The sequence below is a fragment of the Phoxinus phoxinus genome (assembly GCF_949152265.1).
Source record: "Phoxinus phoxinus genome assembly, chromosome: 2".
NCBI lineage: Eukaryota > Metazoa > Chordata > Actinopteri > Cypriniformes > Leuciscidae > Phoxinus > Phoxinus phoxinus.
In genome coordinates this window covers 26250132-26270556 of record NC_136877.1, presented here as the reverse complement: position 1 = coordinate 26270556, position 20425 = coordinate 26250132, and the positions used below count along the sequence as shown (strand labels likewise).

The 20425-nt window shown below is 36.5% G+C and overlaps 1 protein-coding gene across 2 annotated transcripts in view; it reads right to left on the bottom strand.

Moving 5' to 3' along the window:
• Positions 1–12111: 12111 nt before the first annotated feature.
• Positions 12112–20425, bottom strand: part of cdh8 (cadherin 8) — a 146352-nt gene continuing 138038 nt past the window's right edge. For both annotated transcript variants that reach the window (XM_079605065.1, XM_079605066.1), the window contains exons 9-12: positions 19620–19741; positions 18920–19031; positions 13889–14140; positions 12112–13725 (exon numbers count right to left, since the gene is read on the bottom strand). In XM_079605065.1, the coding sequence (XP_079461191.1) occupies positions 13232–13725; positions 13889–14140; positions 18920–19031; positions 19620–19741 (980 nt within the window). In that variant the 3' untranslated portion in view covers positions 12112–13231. The remainder of the gene's footprint in view (positions 13726–13888; positions 14141–18919; positions 19032–19619; positions 19742–20425) is intronic.

Below are 20425 nucleotides of genomic sequence, written 5' to 3'. Positions count from 1 at the left end.
AATTAAATAAGCAATGGCTAATCCATTTTAAGACCTTAAAGCTAATTTTAAGGCACTATGTTGAACATAGTTCACATAGGGAGTGAGAAACACAGTGAAACTTTTCTTTGTGAAATATCAAATAGCTCTTTGATCCACAATTTTACAAGAAAAAAAAGCACACAACAGAAAACTGTTGTCAAAACCTTTTCTTGTGATTACCAAAAATAGTTTGGACCAAAGTTTCAAGATTTCGTTTGGTTTTGAGTATCACTCAAAACTTCAAAGTAACTTTTGGCATGCATCTTTCTTACACCACAAATCACAGTAACACCAGTCCTCAACACATGTACAGTAAATGAATAGAGAAACACTACATGCAGTTCAAACAAACATTTCTGCACCGCATTTTTACACACACTGCACTGCAGTCTCACATATATTGAAACCAATTGATGGCACACTGGATGTTCACGGATACATTTAGATAGTGCTGTCTTATGTGCACATATTTTGGTAAAAATATGAGCACAGTTATATATAAAAAAGATTGAAAATTTACCAAACAACCATAGAATAAATGTAAGAATACTGAGCATTTAGATTATTTTGGGAACATGTTACTGAAAACTGTAATTTAAAAGCAAAGGAAATTAGTTTGAAATAAACCTGTTTTTACTTCTGAATAGTAAAGAAGCTAGTTGTTATTGCTCTTTCCTCCGAGTCTCTTTTCATTCCCTCTGAAGTTAAATCAGTTCTCATCATTTGTGTACCATTTCCCCCAATGTTTTTTTTCTCCTAAGCAGCGGTGTCATTTACCAGAATAGGGTTCTTCTTTTATTTACATAAACGCCTCTCAGTGTTTCATCTCAAAAACGTTTGTTGACATTGTTTTCCTCAGAGTTCCCCTGCATTGTCACTTCTGTTGTCGCATCTCATATTGCTCCAAATCCCTGAGCTAAAATGGGTGGCACATACATTAAAATGATGCCAACTGCATTTTTAATTGTGAACGAACTGATTTACCAGAGCAACACTTTTTCCTAAACAATCCACTATTAGATTAAACAAATTCCACTGAATCTTGTCCTTTTTTACCTTATAGTATTTTTCCTTTCAGGTTTCCAGGTATCTTGCAACATAATTTCAACTTGTCAAAAAATAACAGGAAGGCAGAAGTAATATTGTTTCAAATATCTTCTATGATTAGCCTTCCGAAAAACCTTCGTACAGAAGTACAATCTGTAGCTATAATAATCAGCGGCATAAACTATTTTCCCAAGAATATTCACTCATTTTAATGTTTAATCCAGTTGGCAATTAGAAACCCCTAACAAATAGTAAATATAACTAGGTTGTGTGATGTACTTCCCAATAGGTCCCAAAATATACTTACTATATACAGTTAAAAAAATACTACATCCGCCATATTGTCATTTGCTTCACAAATCCTCTCCCTTGGCCTTATAGTAAAGTGTCAATTCATAATCTCGCTGGAATTAGTAGGTAATCCGGGTACTTTTCGCCTACTGTTTTATAAATTATATGAATTTGGACATACTACTCATCTCACTTACTGTTTTTTGCCTACTATAGAGTATGGAAGTATATGCGGATGGAACTATGGTGTTACTGTATTAAACATGGGGTCCAAGCACCAAAGGCTCATGCAGACGATACCGTGATACAATGGCAATGTCTCCTTTCAAACACAATACAAGTCTTTAAGTCTCTCTTTATGAAAGTATTATTATTATAATTATTATATAGTACTATATTACTATAAAATAGACAAATAATTTGTCTCTTCATTTTAATTGGTCAGCAATACAGTACATTCAGTCATGTCTGGCAACTTCAATTTTGTGCAAATCAGATAAACGACCTAAGACAAGTTTGAAAAATACGTTTTTTTATGATCAAGTGATTCGGGGTAACTGAAGGAATCAGAAGTAATAAGAATTTTTAACTTAACTAGTTTCAGAGTTATAGGGGGAAAACTCCTTATAGTATCACCTTTTTGCTGATTGTCACCGAATTATATTATGTAGAATACGTCAAGTTTTGAAAAGTTTGAAATTTGCAATTCTCTCTCTCTCTCTCTATCTCTCTCTCTCTCTCTCTCTCTCTCTCTCTCTCTCTCTCTCTCTCTCTCTCTCTCTCTCTGCGTGAGACACATTTAGGGCAGAGTAATAAGAATAAGAACAAGAATAAGAATAATCAGAAATAAAGCTGCAAGCATATATATATATATATATATATATATATATATATATATAGGACAAATGACTATGTCAAAGTCATTTGTATTTACACACTTCCTTCTGCCAGCTGGTGGCTCTATATGTTTGTGTCTTCAGGCCAGGGCTCTTATCATACATGTGAAGTTTGGGGCAGATTGGAGTGCTAAGTGCTAAAGCATGCTATTGATGCAATGAAAGAAGAATTTGCTGTAAATGCCTTACAGTAACTAATGCATTTACAGCAAATTCTTCTTTCATTGCATCAATAGCATGCTTTAGCACTTAGCTTAGTATAGCTAGCATGTTTTAACATGTTTCTATCATGTTGCTAGCCTATTTAACAATTGCTGACACTTTTTAATATGTTGCTAGGAGTCCATAACAGTGTTAAACATATCACTTCCGCCAGGAATATGCCCTTCACCAAAAACTCTAGATATTCACAGTTTACTATCGCAAAGGCCTTAAGATTACACTCACCAAATTTGAAGATGATCTGATCAAAAGTGTAGGGGGAGTTTGTTATCTGTTACCCATATCAGATGTAAATGTTCGCCAGTTCTGACATGTGTGCAAAGTTTCATGAGTTTTCAAGCATGTTCAGGATCTCAAAAATGTGATTCATTTCAGTGCAAAGTTCTGATTTACATCAGAAGTGCAAAGTACTATAACGCATCTCTCCAGTGTGTTTTTACTCACTGATGTATGACCGTGATGGGCAGAAAAGAAATGCTCTATGTCAAAGAAGGCAGAGCCCCAGAGCATACCTACCTATTATATGTAACCGAAGGTATTTACCAGCCAGGGTTGGAAAGGGTTTTGAACTCCAAGAAACGAACTTCGCTTTGGCCTGATTTTGTTCAAAAATACATTTCACCAGTTCTTTTTGCTTGAAGTATATCAGGGCATTTAGACTTGTATTGTAAGAAGAGGTCCTGCTTGCCTGCTGCAATAATTCCCTCATGGCATGATTATGTCCTCTGAAACATCAGATGCAAAACACACGCTTTTACAGAATCACCATCCCGCATTAAAGCAGCCCAGTGAGACATTGTACTGTCACATCTCAAAAGCAAAACATTTTTTTTTTCTTCACTCAAGACACACAACTCTTCATGTAGTTGCTCATTTATTCCATTTAATGAGTTTAGACTAGTTTAATTGTTGAGCTGTACAGCCATGTGCCAGATTCTCCCCAGTGTCAAGGCCTTGAATTACAACACTTCATCTAAACCATTTCTTTTTATCCACGTGGCTTGTGCTCGTTAAGTTAAAAAGAATCACTTTGAGGTGTCATTTAGCTGAATTGTTAATATCAATGTATTAATCTTTCCACCTGAGAGCCCCCGATTTTAATCACAAATGGAGTCCTGTGGCATTGTGAGATGTAATCAAGGTTCACCTCTGGAGTAATCATAGGGTGCTCCCTGACACAGAGTAAAAGGAAAACTAACGTCTGCAGTGGATGAATGCACATAGACTTCAATGCATGTTATTTCAGTCCTGCACATAGCATCATTTGCAGCAGTACACATGAGATGCCTGGGTAGTTAATTGTGTCTGCTTTGCCCTTTGACATGTTCTCTCAGGTTTAATTAGTTTAGCACATACTTTTCAATCAGTCCCTGCCTTTCTTAGCTGAGAGCCAGTTAGAAATAGTCTCTTTTTTAAAGCTTACAATTTTCCGATTAAAGTATTAAAGTCTCTCTGCCTAATTAACAAGATGTGCTGTGCATATGTGCTTGGACAGATCTAGCACAGAACTGATCCACTTGTTCTGGTCTCTTTACAATCCTTGAGAGCACGAGACCAATCAACCAGAGGTCTTTTGTTAACCTCTGCGAATAAACAAACTGCAAAAACACCCATATTGTCCAGACATGCAGTTTAATGTGCCCCATTTACATCAAAATAGTGTAATCCACTAGGATTTGAGTTTGTCTTTGATGGCTGAGTTAAAAAGTGAGCCGACTTTCTCTGCAGTAAGCAAATCACTAATTTATCCCTATTTCAGCACAAGATTGTAAACATTTCAGCAGTTATTTGTTTGTTTATTAGCATCATCATTTTGGTCCAGTGCATTTGTCCCTGTCTAATACTTGTACAGTATTTTCTGAGTTAGTGTTTTTTTGTTTTGTTTTTCTGTGAAAATAAATAAATAATCATAACAAAGCCTAACACATCAAAATGTAATTTATAAACTTTAGAGCAGAACATGATTTCAACATGTACTGTACAACATGTCCAGGATCAACATCTTTGTTGATTCTGGAACAACATTCCGATTAGCCAATCAGATTTGAGGGACATGTTTACAGTTTATGTCAAGTTTAGGCTTCCAACCAGGGTGAGGTGCTTCTACGTCAGTGTAATTCCCATATCACTCTGATATTAGGCATAACTTAAAGGTAGGGATATATTTAGGGGTAAGAATATGGTTAGGATTAAATTTTAGAACAAAATTTGTTGATCCAGGAACACGTCTAACTCTGCAAAATCAGGACGTGCCACTTTAGAATAATAGTTCATTAGAATAATTTAACTGCGCATGAAGTAATATAGGACAAATTAGTAGTACTACATTAACACTATTCAGCTACTACTATTAACTAATATGGAAACAAGATAAACTAATCACTAAGTAATGGCAAATTTAGGACTTTTTAGGTAATCAATAATTATTGAATGAGACTGGCCTTATTAAGAACTAATAACTGAAAAATGATAGAGAATTACCCATTAATTACTATTCACAACATTATCATGTCTGAGATGTGAACAATTGTCTTTTTTTACTAGTCTCAATGTGGTCATTACTTAAGTGTTATCTAAGATGCGTTTCCACTGAAATTACCAGGAACAATTCGTCCCAGGATTTTTTCCCCCCAGACCTGTTGCTGTCTGCGTTTCCATCACATTCTAAACTGTGAAGTTTAGTCAAATTAGTCTAGTGAGATAGGACTGCGAGCGACTTTGCTGTTCCCGCTGGATTTCGTCCTCTGCATAGGCTTAATAAAGCCTGAACATCGCCGTTGGTCATTGGTCGTATTTTTTAAACTCCTTTGATAATTCGAATAGCAAACAACTCTCACTGCACGCACCGCAAACAGACTTTTAAAAAATGGTGGTTAAAATAAAATGCTGCGTGGAGTCAACCAATCAAAATGCTGCGTGAACTCAACCGATTGGTATGTTCAGTGCCCAAGTCCATCCCTGAAAGTCCCTTAACTTTGAAAAAGTAGTACCTCGTGAGCAGGGACTTTCTGAGGAATTTTTACCCAGAACTTAATTTAGACAACATATCAAGTACCACCCCAAAGTCCCATGTTCCTGGGTAAAGTTTCTGCGTTGGAAACACGACTAGTCACTCTCAAATAACTACTAGTGATCTGGACCACAAAAAAGTTTTTCACTTTAGAATAATGTTCCGAATCACTAGTAGTTTTTGCAGAGTGACTAGGTAAATCAAGTAAAAACCACGTTAAGAATAAAAAAAGACAAACAAGAACTACTGATCTGGGTCCATAGGTTACTGTTAATGACAGACCATTATTCTAAAGTGTTGCCGGTTAGATTCTTAAAAATATTTTTAGGGCTAACCATATTCCAGCTATCTTTTGATTAAGCTGAACAAGATTCTGCTTTCATCAAAGGTTTCAATCTGTCGTGTAATGTGCTACAATATTTATGCTAGTCTGTTTCTGCTCTTCCTGGTGTCCATCCGCCCTCTCTCAGCTCTCAGGTGTAGTATTATACTCATTGGCATTACATTGATCATGACAAATGGATGGTACTATCAAAGAGTACAAAGAGGGGGGGGGGGGGGGGCATCTAAACATCTCTTCCACCTTAAGTTAATACTGTACATCATTGCACAATAGACAGCTTAGCTTGCACATTTGGAAATAGATGAAAAAACACGGGCTAATATTATTATATATATATCCCCCTCTCCCCCCTCTTTGTACTCTTTGATAGTACCATCCATTTTTCATCTATTTCCAAATAGAATATTCACGCAGAATATATTCATTTATTAGATACATTCAATTTTGAGGCTCTTCAGTGTCTGTGGTGGAATGCGATCACCTCACCGTTCTCTTTGCTGTCAGATGAAGATATGCATTAAAAAAAAAAGTTTCTTAGGCTCATCAAGGCTACAAAAAACATGTTCTGCAAATATTTTTTCATAATACAATAAAAGAAACTGAAACCAATAATGTATGGCAATTTAGTAATAGCCATGAAAAGGTGAAATAAAATATAATGAGCTGGATAGTTGTGTACATTTAATGACCAGCTGACTGCACATACGATCTTGTTTAGTATGTATAATACAAATAATCTAAGAACTGGTAAGTGCTTTGTACTGGAAGAGCATGTTGTATTACTGTGGTGTAATTCATACTAATGTCGTTTCATACTACACAGACAAGGATTCTGGTAAAGACTAACTGGGCTCTGGCTCAAAAAGGCATCTAGCACTCAATTCTTGGCATTTGGTCAATACCTAATTTGATCAGCTGTGGCTGGTCTCGGGAATGTTGTGCTCTCTTTGTTCTTTGTTTGTCTGTGAGGAGACTTAGTTGACACTAAGCTGACCCAACTTCCAGAGAGGCAGAGATGTGAAATGGTTTGCGGTTGATTGTGCGCCCTCGTCTTATCATTAACAGCGCCTGAGCTCTTGAAATGGGGTAGGTACTGTGGTGAAGAGCCTCTGACCAGAACCCATTGATTTTCTACATACGGCACTTGCAAAAGAGGTTTTGCCTTCTATCTGATTCTCTGCAGGAGCAATAGCCTCGAAGTGCTTTCATATTTCTCTACTGCTGTATAATTCATCAGCTTGACATTTCTCGCCATGCAGAGCTGAGTTGTTGATGTTAATGGCTGTTTAGTCAGAGGACTGACCACAGCTCTGAGCACTTGTGTTGTTCTCTTGCAAAGTTTACAAAGTAACTTTTCCTCTAGCAGTATTTAATTAAAACAAAATTATCAGGAGTAAACAAAAACTAAAAACTATATCCAAGTATGCCCAGACATATATCTAGTACGGATGGATCTCTATTTATCGCGATAATATACAACTCTCCTAATGTCAGAGTAACAATTACAGAAGAATAAAATAAAGCATATTTAGTTAGTTTTTGAAACTTGGAAGGGTTCAGTTTGATCAGATGTTTTATACCATCATCACTGTCCTCATCAGAGCTCATTTCCCAGTACATTCAGCTTCTAGCTCATGTTCGCCATCTCAAACATATTCTTAAAACTATCATTTTCAACATTTTCAAAATCAATATTTTGATCGCTGACAGTTTCTTCACCAGATCCACCATCAAGTGACAGTGACACTAATATTTGTTTGCGCTTAGAACTTGTGGTAAATTGCTGAGCCATTTCAAGTTTTGCTGATGATACTGCCTATTCTTTTGTGTTCTGCCTGTGATGACTTTGAGTGAATCAGTTCATCATTGTGTATCAGATATTGATGAACAGACAGGTGAATTGCACTTATTCAGCCATCAAAGATTACATATTTGTTGTGCAGAAAAAAAATACATATACTGTACTTTCACACACCTGTGCTAGCGATCCTATTCAATTTGTACAAAAAAATATAGTATATGGGAAAACAGCCATTCTTTCATCTTTTTTTGTTACATTATTTATAATGAGCTGATGGAGGAATACTAAGAAGGTTGATATCTAACTTTAAAAAATGAGCGAGGAGGAGGGTAGTGGATGACGTCCCAGGTCACTAAAGACCCGAGGCATGCGTTAAAGGGATATATGACGGATTCTTTCCCCCAAAAGTTGTTTTGTTGTTTATTACCCACCATCAACGTCTATCATCATTTGGTCATGTCCATCTAATTTTCATCAGGGTTGCTTTAATTAGAATCGTCAATGCATCAAACCTATCTGCATTTCTAATGAATATGCATGAATATGCTACAAGTGCCTTACGGACCAGTAATGTAGTCACTTTACATCATCATTCAGATTTGACCTTGATAATTGTCCAATATCCATCAAGAGTTACTGTGAACTTGCTATCACAAAGTAGAGTGTACATAAAAAATAGATTTAATAAATATGTAAAAAATATGAAGGGAGATGTTTTATACAAACCAGGACACTTGACGTGTTGCTGAGTCATGTCCAAGGTCTCCCAAATGAAACCATGTCTGTGGGAGGATGGAGATGAACACAGAGAAAAAGCTGTTTCAGTCCAAGAAAGATGTAGACAGAGAGAGAATTATGGAATTTTTTCTTTTCATGTCTGGAACTGGAAATAAATAGAATAGCTGCCAAACACGCAGCCCTTTTTAGAAATGTATACCGAATACAGAAGAAGCAGAAGCAGAAGTTTTAGTTTGTTTTGGATATAAAAGTAAAAGTATTAAAATTACTTTATTAACATTTTAAAAGTAATTCTAGAAATGTGAAATAAAAAATAATAATAATATATGATTACAATTATATAATATCGAATATCATTATCTCAACTTATGAAATGAATAAAAAGTAAAGTTTGTCAAGTGCTTACTATAAAATACTTCTTGACAAGTTTGGTCACAGAAACAAATGCTGAAATATAGGGTTAGGTTTCGGTTTAGGGTTATTTGGATGTAATTATCCATAATTTATTTTAGTTTGTAGTATCCTTGTTACATGTAGTTACTAGTGATAACAAATAAATTATACATGCAAATAACCCTAAACCCTATAGTAAGTACATGTCGTTTATTGATATTACTCAGCACTTAAATGTATAGATACACTGGAACAAGGTCACCCTAAAATAAAGTGTAACCCGTTTTAATTTGTTCTCACATTTTCTGATATTACTGGATCTTTTAAAACTTTTACAAACAAGCACTAGCTCGGATCAGCACATGGCACAAAGACATTGCAGGATCAGAGAATAAATCCTCTGGCATATCAGAAGTTCGAAAGTTGTCAACAATATTAATACACGTGTCAGGGTGGTCATATGGCGCCTGTGTATTTCCACTGCTTCAGTGATCTGTGGGAGAGGCAGAGTAATGGCCTGTTCCAACTCGCTTGACTTCTATAAAGATGTCCTTTTAATGGGGACATATGCCATTTTCCAATTTATTACCTAGTCTGCATAGAAAATGCCAATGATGAATATGCAGAGAGTACATCTGAAGTCATACAGTATTACCCACTTAAATTAAATGATTTTTAATTGACCAGTCTGCTTCTCATGCATAGAATGGAAAATAGAGCAGAATTAAAACTTGAGTGTGTGGACATTTAAAACTGGTCTCTAACTTACTTTCTATATGAAACTCAAACATGGCTTTCCAACAATTCAAGATTTTTACAGCATACTATTCTCTCTCTCTTTCTCCCCTTGGTTAATTTTAATTTGGCAGATGCTTTTGTTCCCCAGAGAAATATACAGTACACTTCCAGTAAGATAGAGAAAGAGATAGTGTACCTGAAACAGCCTGAGGTTCAGTGCCATGCTCAAGGGTGTAACAGTTAAATCCACTAACCAATTTTTTTTTATGATTTCTGCACATATTATTTAATTATTTTGATTCATTTTGATTTTAAAACTCATGCACCAAAACACTGTTTATATATTGTCTGTATTTCGTCAGTGTTGCCTGAACCTACTTGAGGACATTGTACAACCACAACAACAATATAATATTAAATTTGATGTTATAATTCTAACCTGGGGCATAAAAGTAAAATAATGAAAAATAAAATAAAAATAATCATTGCGTACAAGTAGGGCTACATATCAGTTGAGATTGTGCACAGTAATCTTGTAGGGATTTTGTTTGTTGTTTTTAGTTTCAGTGTAACAAATGACAAATCCACTCCAGCACAGTAATTGACAAGATCATGAGCTTTTGTTATTCATGAAAACAATCTAATATCAGATAGGTTAGAGGATAAATTCAAATCTTTCAAAAGGAACAAGAGAGATGGAAGCAGATTATGACTCATAAGCCTCCACTTTGTTGGAAAACACTGTGGGGGATAGATCATTAAAATCTATCAGCATCTCTCATAAAAGGAATTCATTGTGGAAATTCTTTGATAAATATAGAAAATTCAATGAACAGAATTTTAGATGTATCTATTCAATTTATTAAAGCATTAATCAAATAGAAATCTTTTGTAACATTGTAAATGTCTTCACTGTCACTTTTGATCAATTTAATGCATCCTTGATGAATAAAAGTAATCTCTCTCTCTCTCTCTCTCTCTCTCTCTCTCTCTCTCTCTAAATGTTTGAATTGTTTCGACAAAAAGCAGCAGCAAAAACTGTTTTCAACATTGATAAAAATAAGAAGAAATGTTTCTTGAGCTGAAAATTCATTGCTATCTAAATATTTTTTTAAACGTATTTATATAGGAAACACTCATTTAAAATTGTAATAATATTTCAGAATAATACTATTTTTGATCAAATAAATACAGCTTTGGTGAGACATAATACTTCTTTCAAAAACATTAATGTATTGTAATGTTCCCAAACTTTTGACTGGTACTGTAACTGAAGGAAACTGGAGGTTTGATCAATCACAAAAGGCAACGAATGCATAAATTCTTAGCAAAATATTCCTAACCACAGTAACACGCTTTTTCTCATTTGTTTTAATGTAGGGCTGCCAATTTAACATATTCATTGTATACAATGTATTATTTATAAAATAGACGTACCAGATTGTACCAGGACAAAAAGAGTGAGAAGCCGGTCACACAGGACGTGTTGTTTGTCTTAGGAAACAGCTAAATGGAGTGCAAAGGAAAGAAACACCCAGACCTTAAGTTTTTAACTTGACACAGTCTCTTAAAAAAACACACAGTTCATGGCATGAGATGCTGAAAATAACCCATCAAAACTGGCCAAAGAAGTCCTTATAATGCATGTTTTCATAGACCAACTATTACAAAATAATACAGATGTAATGGAACAATATATCCTAAACGGATTCATAAGTTTAGGAAACGACTGACAAACTCAACTGCTTAATGGATTACCGCTGGCTGTTGGCCAGTGATGGGTTTTTGAAATCCAACAAACAACACTGACTTCTGAAGTCACTTTTCTATTCAATGCTTTGGTCGTCCGCCAACAAAAAAAATAATAATTCTCAGAAAAAATTGATAGATGCGATTCATTTCATTCATAAGCATCTCAATTTAGTTTTAATTCTTAATCAACAGTCCTAGTTGTATGCCAAATGGGAGAATCGTTTTCATGAAAACATAAAAGCAAGAAAGAGATCTGGTGTACAGGTCTCGGGACCAGTGACATACTTGGCTTAAGAAACGTTACACCCATAAGTATTTATAAAAATATATTTCACAAAGTAGGAAACAATACATGGATATCTTAGATTACAATACAGAGAGTAGCTAATTAAACATACAAGTGTATGAGCATTAAAGCACAGTAGAAAATATGATTTGCATGAAAGACTATTTTATATATACTGTCCGTCCAAGAGAATCGCATCGATACAAACAGAGTATGCACGCAGCTCCAGTGCCAGATCCCCATGTGCAATAGCTAACGTGCATAGACAAAACCTATCACTTCAAAGAAAAGCTAAGAGAATCAGCAATGACTCTATGTACATATTTTTTCTTTTTGCTCTAATATCATACAGTGCAGCACATTACACATGTCTGTTTCTGTATTTCATACTCAGTGGTTTCTGACTTTTGATTTAAAAAATGGCAGGGGTCAAATATAAACATGAACTAGATGATTTCAGCTATTGTGCTTAGAATGATCACTGATATCACTGTATATAGTATGTGAATATATATATATATATATATATATATATATATATATATATATATATATATATATATATATACACACACAGTATCAATAAAATATTGACTTGTCTTTCCTGGTCAAGAACAAATCCTCTATGGATTTCACAGTTCAGTGTAGTTAAGGAATCGCACATGTGAATTTCAGTACAGAAATTCTTAAAAACACAGTGATGGAGCAGAATGAAACAAAGCTGAAGAGGAAACTTTAAATTAAAAAGTTAATAAAAAATAACAATTTCACTCAAATAAATAAAATAAAAAGTACAAATATACTCAAACCTGTAGCACAAAACAGACGACTGGCGATGATTATTTATATATTTATATAAAACATACACAATAATGAGGAAACACATCAATGTTCCAAAAAACATTGGAATACGACTGTATTTAATGCTTGCTTTTGTAAAACGAAGGCCTCATTGTTCCCACAATTCTCTTGTTGTCCTCAACTCAGTCTTACACACTCTACTCATCTTTGAGTGTGAATCACGCGTAAAGCATATGGATACAAAGGGTTGTATAAAGCAAGCCTCAAGGCTTTTCCAGTTTACTCAAGAAATCTGGCCACGTAGTATCAAAGGGTCGAATCTTATCTCAGCAGGCAGATCCTAAAGCCAGTGTGATGTATTTTCATTGCGCTCGCATTTGTTAAATCACAAATACATTCATAAGTAATGTAGACAATATATTGCTATTTAGTTTACCTTCTTTTTAAATGTTCCTTTATCTGATTGGCTAAATGACGTCAAGAGATCTGTTGTCGCTGGGGAGCAGTGTCATGTTGAGGCCTCTGCAGTCCTGTTGCTACAATGTGTCCCTCTTTCCATCCAGTCCTTTCAAGCGACTACCAAGAATCAAAGTTCTGATGCCTCTGGTGGTCACAGTGAACAACAAATACCCAAAATACTGCTAGACACTCAGTGACGTTAATCTAAACTCACACTCCACAAGAATCATTGACCTCCTACTATAGACACTGTTAAGTTCTGACGTTACGATGCACGCTGATGTGGTAGATGACTAATGCTATTAGGTCTCGCTAAGAAGTTTTTTTTTTAAAAGGCGCCCCCTCCCCCCCTTTTAACAGCAGTGTCTAACATCCCCGTAGCATAATACACACGTTATGTGGATGAAAGCAAAAGGTCCGCAGTGCTTGGAGGTCAAGTCTCTTTGTCGCTCTCGCCCACGGAATAGAGCTCGCCCAGTCTTCTGAAGCGCGGCCCCCACTCTCTAAGGTAGTCATAGTTCTGGTCCGAGTCCGAAGAGGCCGTTTCGAGGGAACTCAGGGAGCCCGCAATAGAGCCCCTGCCCTCATAGCCGTAGATTTGAATGGAGTCATATGGTGGAGCCGTGGGGTCGTTGTCTGCCTCGTGAAGCCGTACGTTGATGAATTCATCTACGTCTACTCCGTTCGGACCCGAGTGCTGACCTTGTCTGGGCATGAACTGCAGGTCAGGCTTGATGTCCTTCCTGGGCAGATAACCGTTGATGCCATCTGGGTTCTGCAGGGTGGCGATGTCAAAGGCCTCCGTGTCCTCCTCCCCGCCTCCCTCGTCATCATAACGGATGATGTTCTCCCTCACGTCCTCGTCGTCTTTGATGATCAGAGGCTCGTTCTTGTGTCTCCTCAATGTCACAAACAAGACCACGATGACTGGAAAGCACAAGAACATCCACTTAGTGATCTCTACCTTTGCCTTCTGCAGTTATTCTTTTACCAAGTGCTTTTTAGAATCAGAATTGACATGCAAATCACAACGTGAATTTTTAAATTAAAAAATAAGTAAGGACTAAAAGAGGCAGCAGAAATGACCTACCGAGAAGCAGAATTATACAAGCTAGAATAGCAATCAGAGCTCCCATGCTGAGACCAATGGGTAGAACAAAAGCCTCGACGTTACACGACTGCACAATGCCTTCCCTGCTGCAGCCGCACACCCGGATAGTTAAAGTGTTCGTGCTGCTCATTGGAGGCTCTCCGTCGTCAGACACGATGATGGGCAGGAGGTACGTCTCCTGTTTCTGACGCCGAAAGGAATCGTGCTTGGCAAGAACGCTGATCGAGTTATCTAGGGAGAGATAAAGTTTGGCTGTGATGTATGAAATCAAAGACAATCCATGGAAGTAAATGGTAGGGAAACGACACACTATTAAATTTTCAAGACAAGGTCAATTCTAGAAATAAATAAACAGATGGATATAAATAGCTTAATCTCTGCTGTCACTCTCTTGCAAAGGCTACGGGAGTAGAGGAAGTGTATCAGGAAGGCAGACAAAGAAACCCAGCAAAGTGCTGGAGACTCCACTGGTGCTTCTTTTTTGAAGTTGTAACTTCATTATCTGCCCCCTTTTACCTCAACGCATATGTTGAAGCTCTCCAGTGTCTCAAGGAGCTCCTTCAGTTGATACACTGTACAATATTTCCGTAAAAGCCTTCCGTTATTATTTCAAGAAAGAAAATAAAATCAGCTACTGAGTGAAAGGTTTAGATAATACCTCAGACGGATACAACACAATAACCAAGTTATGGAAAAAAGCTTTATCATTTAATAGAGTCTTGGGAGCAACCAAGGCAATGTTAATGCATGTATTTATTTATTGCTTCTCATGAGGGTGAACAACTAGAAGTTCATCATTTAAAACTACAGAATGAAAGGACATCACGGAACTCGCTGGAACAAATATCGGTAAACTGAACGGGGTCGGAATTTAATTTCCGCTCATAAACATGCTAATGAAAAATGTAAATATGGCTTTCTTTTTGTTTCCCTGAGATCACAAAGCAATTATCTGCAAATGCTGTGAGATGATTTATCAATGTAATTAAAGTTCCATTTTTTTTTTATGTGTCACTGTGTGTGAAGAACATTGTCCTGAACTAATGTATCTTATTTCTCCAAAGAATATTCACTGATATGCAGTCCTTATTCGTTTCTATGATTATCTGACTATATTTTAACGTGCCTACGCAGTGATGGTCAAATTAAATCTTCTTAGGTTTAAGTGCATTCGAGCATTTCATACAAGTCACATTTATAGCAAAATGAAGACTAATATAATATTCTGACAGTATATGGGAGCTATTAAGTTGTGCTCGAGTCTTCAAATCTCTTTTTTTTCAGGGCACAATACCCTGAAGCACAAATTTTAAGGTCACGATAACTGCTGGTAGTTCCCAGCTCACATCGGCCTCTCCATGTCACCATCCACCGCAATTACAGTTATCATCACAAACAAACCTCCTCAGCTCAGCTCCAGAGGTCTGCTTCAGACAACCTGTCTGGTGTTTGCAGGTGGGAACCATCAAAGACCGCATGTGTGCCTCCGTGATGAGCATATCTAGATCATTGCACATGATCTTTGAGACGAGACTTCAGGATGGATAATCATGCAATTAACTGCTACTGAATTTTTTTTACCCATAATTGTATGCTAAGTTCCCTGTACATAGGGAAAATATGATTTATAATGTTATGACTAGAAGAGAATGTGACTTAATTCAAGTGTGTGAAGTCTAGACTTTACCTTAGAAGGTATGTAGAGCATAGCCAGAAAAAAAGTAAATGTACAGCATCTAAAAACCTTGCATGTATGTTTGGCCACAAGGAAGAGATATCGGGGAAATAAATAGTCTATTTTTTTATTTTGTCCATACAATTAAAAAGTCATTGCTGTTTTGGATTTTCATTATATGGACAAAACTTTCTTCAAAATGTCGTCGTTTGTGTTCCACATAAAAAAGAAAGGGATACAGGTTTGGAATGACATGAGAGTGAGTAAATGATGACAATATTTTTGAGTGAACTATCCTTTCAAGGGACTCTAACAATACACAACATTGTGCTTTTTAATCATGAATCGCAAGTAACAACATATACTGTGATGAAAAGAAACAGGATATAGCACGAGTTTGGACATGTTGTCAAATCGCTGCACAAGTTTTGATGCCAAGCGCGGTCTAACACACATGCACACTCATACACTCACATTCGCGCACAGCAGAAGAGATGAGAAAGCGGCCTTAGTGCACCAGACGCCTCGGGCTGTGCATCAAAGCCTGGTGTCCTTACAGAGCTTTCTCCTGTCTCTGTGATGGAGTGGCCATCTTTAACCTGAACTCACTCAGGCTGACTCATAATACATGCTGCCTCTCAAGATATCACTGAGATTGTCACTAATGACATTCCGCCTGTCTGCTTCATCTTACAATTCTCTTTGTCTTAGTGCATTGTTCAACGCTTTTTAATGTTTTCATCTTTCTTTAAAAAAATTGTTTCCTTGTAACATTTTTATTACCATTGCTCTATGTGGATTACTTGTTCATTCTAATAACAGACAATTATATTTATATATCAATTATAATTATAACATTACAATGTAATATTTATTATAATGATAAAAACGATACTACATGCTTTGTTCATATGCCAACTCACCATTAAGCGTTACTTAAATTTACTTCATATCAGTCTATTCTTAAAACTGTGTTGTCTATATACATTGTATAACAGCACATACATAAACAGCAGACTAAATATATAAATATTACCATAAAATAATCGGCTTTGTATATTAATATACGCCCATTATAAATCACAATTTCTCTAACAAAATTTAAATAGAAAAATGAGCCTAGTGCTAAAAGCTGTGCTGTTCTTAAATTCGTAAATTTTGATATTAAACCCATTTCCTTTGAAAAACAATAAGAAACCATGTATAACATTACATTTTTGTAAACTTTTCTTGAGGTTGTTTTTATACAATTGAGACCTACACCAATAATAATAACAATAATACTTTTATTTATTTACATTTATATATATTTTCTGTCACGTAACTCAAAGCGCTTTACATAGACTATGGAGATCCACAATTTATTTCCTTTTGATACTCATGTCTTACTTTCATATTAACTCAAAAATGACTGTCCCTTGAAAGGCAAAGCTCTTTTGATGTAACGTCTGATCCGTCTGGTTCAAAAATATCACGTTTCCTCTTTTTGGTGAGCAGCCAAAACAACCGCTCCTTCAACGGTCAGCCATAAGACCACATGCCAAATGGAACTAGATCAATACAGTTCTCTCTCAAGTCTTCGAAAGCATAGTGCAATACTAGGTTGTGCAGTGAGAACAGCAGGAGCACAGTGTGAAAAGGAAGGTCGGATAGGTTATACAAAAAAGAAAGAAAAAAATCAGTGTATTTAGCAAACAAATTTAGAACCATCTGCTGCACAACTTTGAGTAAGTCACCCTACATCGAGTTGCTTCGCTAAACCTCGGCTTGGATTATGTTCATTTGCTTTCTTTCAAAATGCACTGGGGAGTACAAAATAGCTGATGTCCAGACAATTGTGCATCTGCTAACTTTTGGGTACACTAATTCCGCCAGATTTCCCCTTCAAACGCACGCCTCCGGACTGCACTTGACACACAATGTTTGCGCTTTGCAGATGCCTCTCTCTCTCTCTCTCTCTCTCTCTCTCTCTCTCTCTCTCTCTCTCTCTCTCTCTCTCTCTCTCTCTCTCTCTCTCTCTCTCTCTCTCTCTCTCTCATAATTAGTATTATTTCCCTGCTCTCTTTCAAGTCAAGTATTACAGTAGTCAAGTCACCTTTATTTATATAGCACTTTATACGATACAGCTTCACAGTAATAAACACTAAAATAACAGAAACTGCTGTAAAGCAGCTCCACAAAGACAGCAGTGTCATTATTCAGCTAAAGTCGGTTCAGTGTTAATTCTAACTCTGGCTCTGGAAAAACATGCCTGTGGCAACATTTGTGGAAAAAATAGCCTAATACGTTGCTTCCGGCACATTCACAACACCTTAAAAGTGAAAAGTCCAGTGAGTGGAATTTTATGCAAAACAGATGAACGTGATTATGTTGGTTAATGTACGTATCGTGGCAGTTTGGGATTTAAATGTCCGTTGAGTGCCGTTAATGCTCCATTGCGTTTAAAAAAAAAAAAAAAAAAACTTGCCACATTACATTCCAAAAACTTGCCACATTACATTCCAAAGTATAACATTGTCCTTTTTACTCCACTAAATGTCATATAAAAAAAAAAAAAAAACGGTAGATTTGAGGTCAAAACTAAACAATAAAATAACGCAAATTAATGCCCATACATCTTCTCCTCTAGCTAATATATAGCAGTTCAAATGATGTAAAACTTGTATATTTGCATTGTGTTCTTCTTACAATGTTAGTACATTTTGCCCTTTGTGACGTCTGATTTTATAATTTATGTTCATATTTATCAACACATTGGTGGAGATTTTCCTTGAATGTTTTTGTTTGAATTCACCATTATGGTGATTTGGTTGGGAACTTCATTTATATTATTGTAATTATATTTTGTTATTGATGCAGCGATTGCAACAATAAATCAGTTGTTTGGTTTCAAAGGAAGGGAAGTAATAAATAGGTAACCAACATCTTCAAACAAAATCATTAACTAGTCTATTTTATATAATGATAAACACATTGTGAAACTTTCAAATGGGTTGATACAATCCCTCTATTTTTGTGACAATATCATGCAAATGACCAATGTTGACACTTCAACATTCAGCATGCAAAAACACAACAATGGCAATTACATTTTATTTATTATTTTTTAGTTACTAGAACTATCATGTAATTTAACTATACTAACCAAGCATTTGGCAGTACAACATATTATTCATATTTCGCTTATTTTTTTTAAGGCAATCGGTTTGCATTCTTTTTTTAAGTCTAACTAATTCGATTTTACAGTGTACAGAAGACAACGGTACCATTAGTTTGAGTTCAATATCAATATCGATATTTCACAATTCATCAATTACAGTCATATATTGTCTTACCTAAATTGTTTTTGATGGTGAAATTGGGATTGTTAAGCACCTCTAGGCGGTAGTGGAAAGTGTGTCCCTGGGAAGGATTGTCTTTGTCCACAGCGCTGATGGTCTGAATCACCTGTGGACACAGACACGAAGAGAGGGACCGGCCATCCATTACTCCACTTTTGACATCATATGGGGCCAGACATTGACAGCAGACAACACGGGATGAAAAATCTGTCTCATTCACTCATAAAAGTAGAGACCCTAAGCTTAGGGGCGCGGCTTTGGCAGCCCACTTTTCTGTGCCAAGTCCATCTATATATCTGCCACCCCCGTTCAAGACAAGTTATTTTTCTTCATGATTAACAGCTCCCTGAAAAGCAGGACCCCGCCGTCATCATTCCGGTCATTCTTTTCCCCACATGGATGGAGAATGTTCTCACGGTGAGTGTGTTAGAGGGCGGAGGATGAGGAAGTACATACTAATACTGTTAGTCACAGACACTGCATGTCGGCTAGAGCGATGCAGGCTCTGACTGGGCCTGAATGGATCTGATTGTTTTCGTTTTCAGCAGAGGGGAGAGAGTAGCTAAAAAGGGCCACCCAGGTGTCGCTTACTTCTCTCTCTTAAATCAATAGGCTGTAATTTACTGTGGCTGACCGTTACGTAGGAGCTTTGAGAGGGAGATGCTGCTGGCGGGCCAGATTGATGTCCTCTTACCTGTCCAGGTTTGCCATTCTCACAGAGAAAGGCTTCGTACTCTGTGGCGAACTCAGGGGCGTTGTCATTTATGTCCAGCACTTTGATTGCCACTATGGCTCTGGAAATCTGGCTGTGGTTTCCTAAAACAAAAAGAGACAAGCTATTAAAGCAATGAAAACAGAAGTACAGTGGCCAAATATAGAAGGGAGCTATTGCAAATCCCAGGTAAATAAAATGACCCAGTTACTGTATTTCCATTCTCTTTCTGCCTCACACCAATTTCTTTCTCTCTCTTCCTCTCAACCCCCCACCCCTCTCCTCCTCCTCCTCTGGGTTGATGGAGAGACAGATGAGACACATCATCCGCTGGAGCTTTAGACATTATCAAGTATGCAAAACAGGATTACGATGAAGAAGAAAAAAACACATTCAAAGTGCTTTTGAAATCCCCTGTACAGGTGCATGTTTTATACATGAAGGTTAAAAAAATGAATATTAATAAAACGGTGGCAGATGAAGTCTAGACGACAATAAAGGGCAATTTAATTAGATTAACTTTTCATTGGAATTATTCATTGGCAGTAATTTACAGTCCCTTTTGAGGACCCATGTAAATGATTGTATTTAATTAGGGTTGCAACCACTGACTTTTAAAGCAATTATCTATTCGTTTGGCTTTAGCGCATGGCAATTCAGGGCATACTGCTGTAATGTGTGACACTTAGAACAGCACACAGCATTTGAAATGCTTTTGACCTGTCAATTAATTTCCCTCATTGATCGCCCTTTAAGAAAAAAATAAAATAAATTGAGCCTAGAACAGA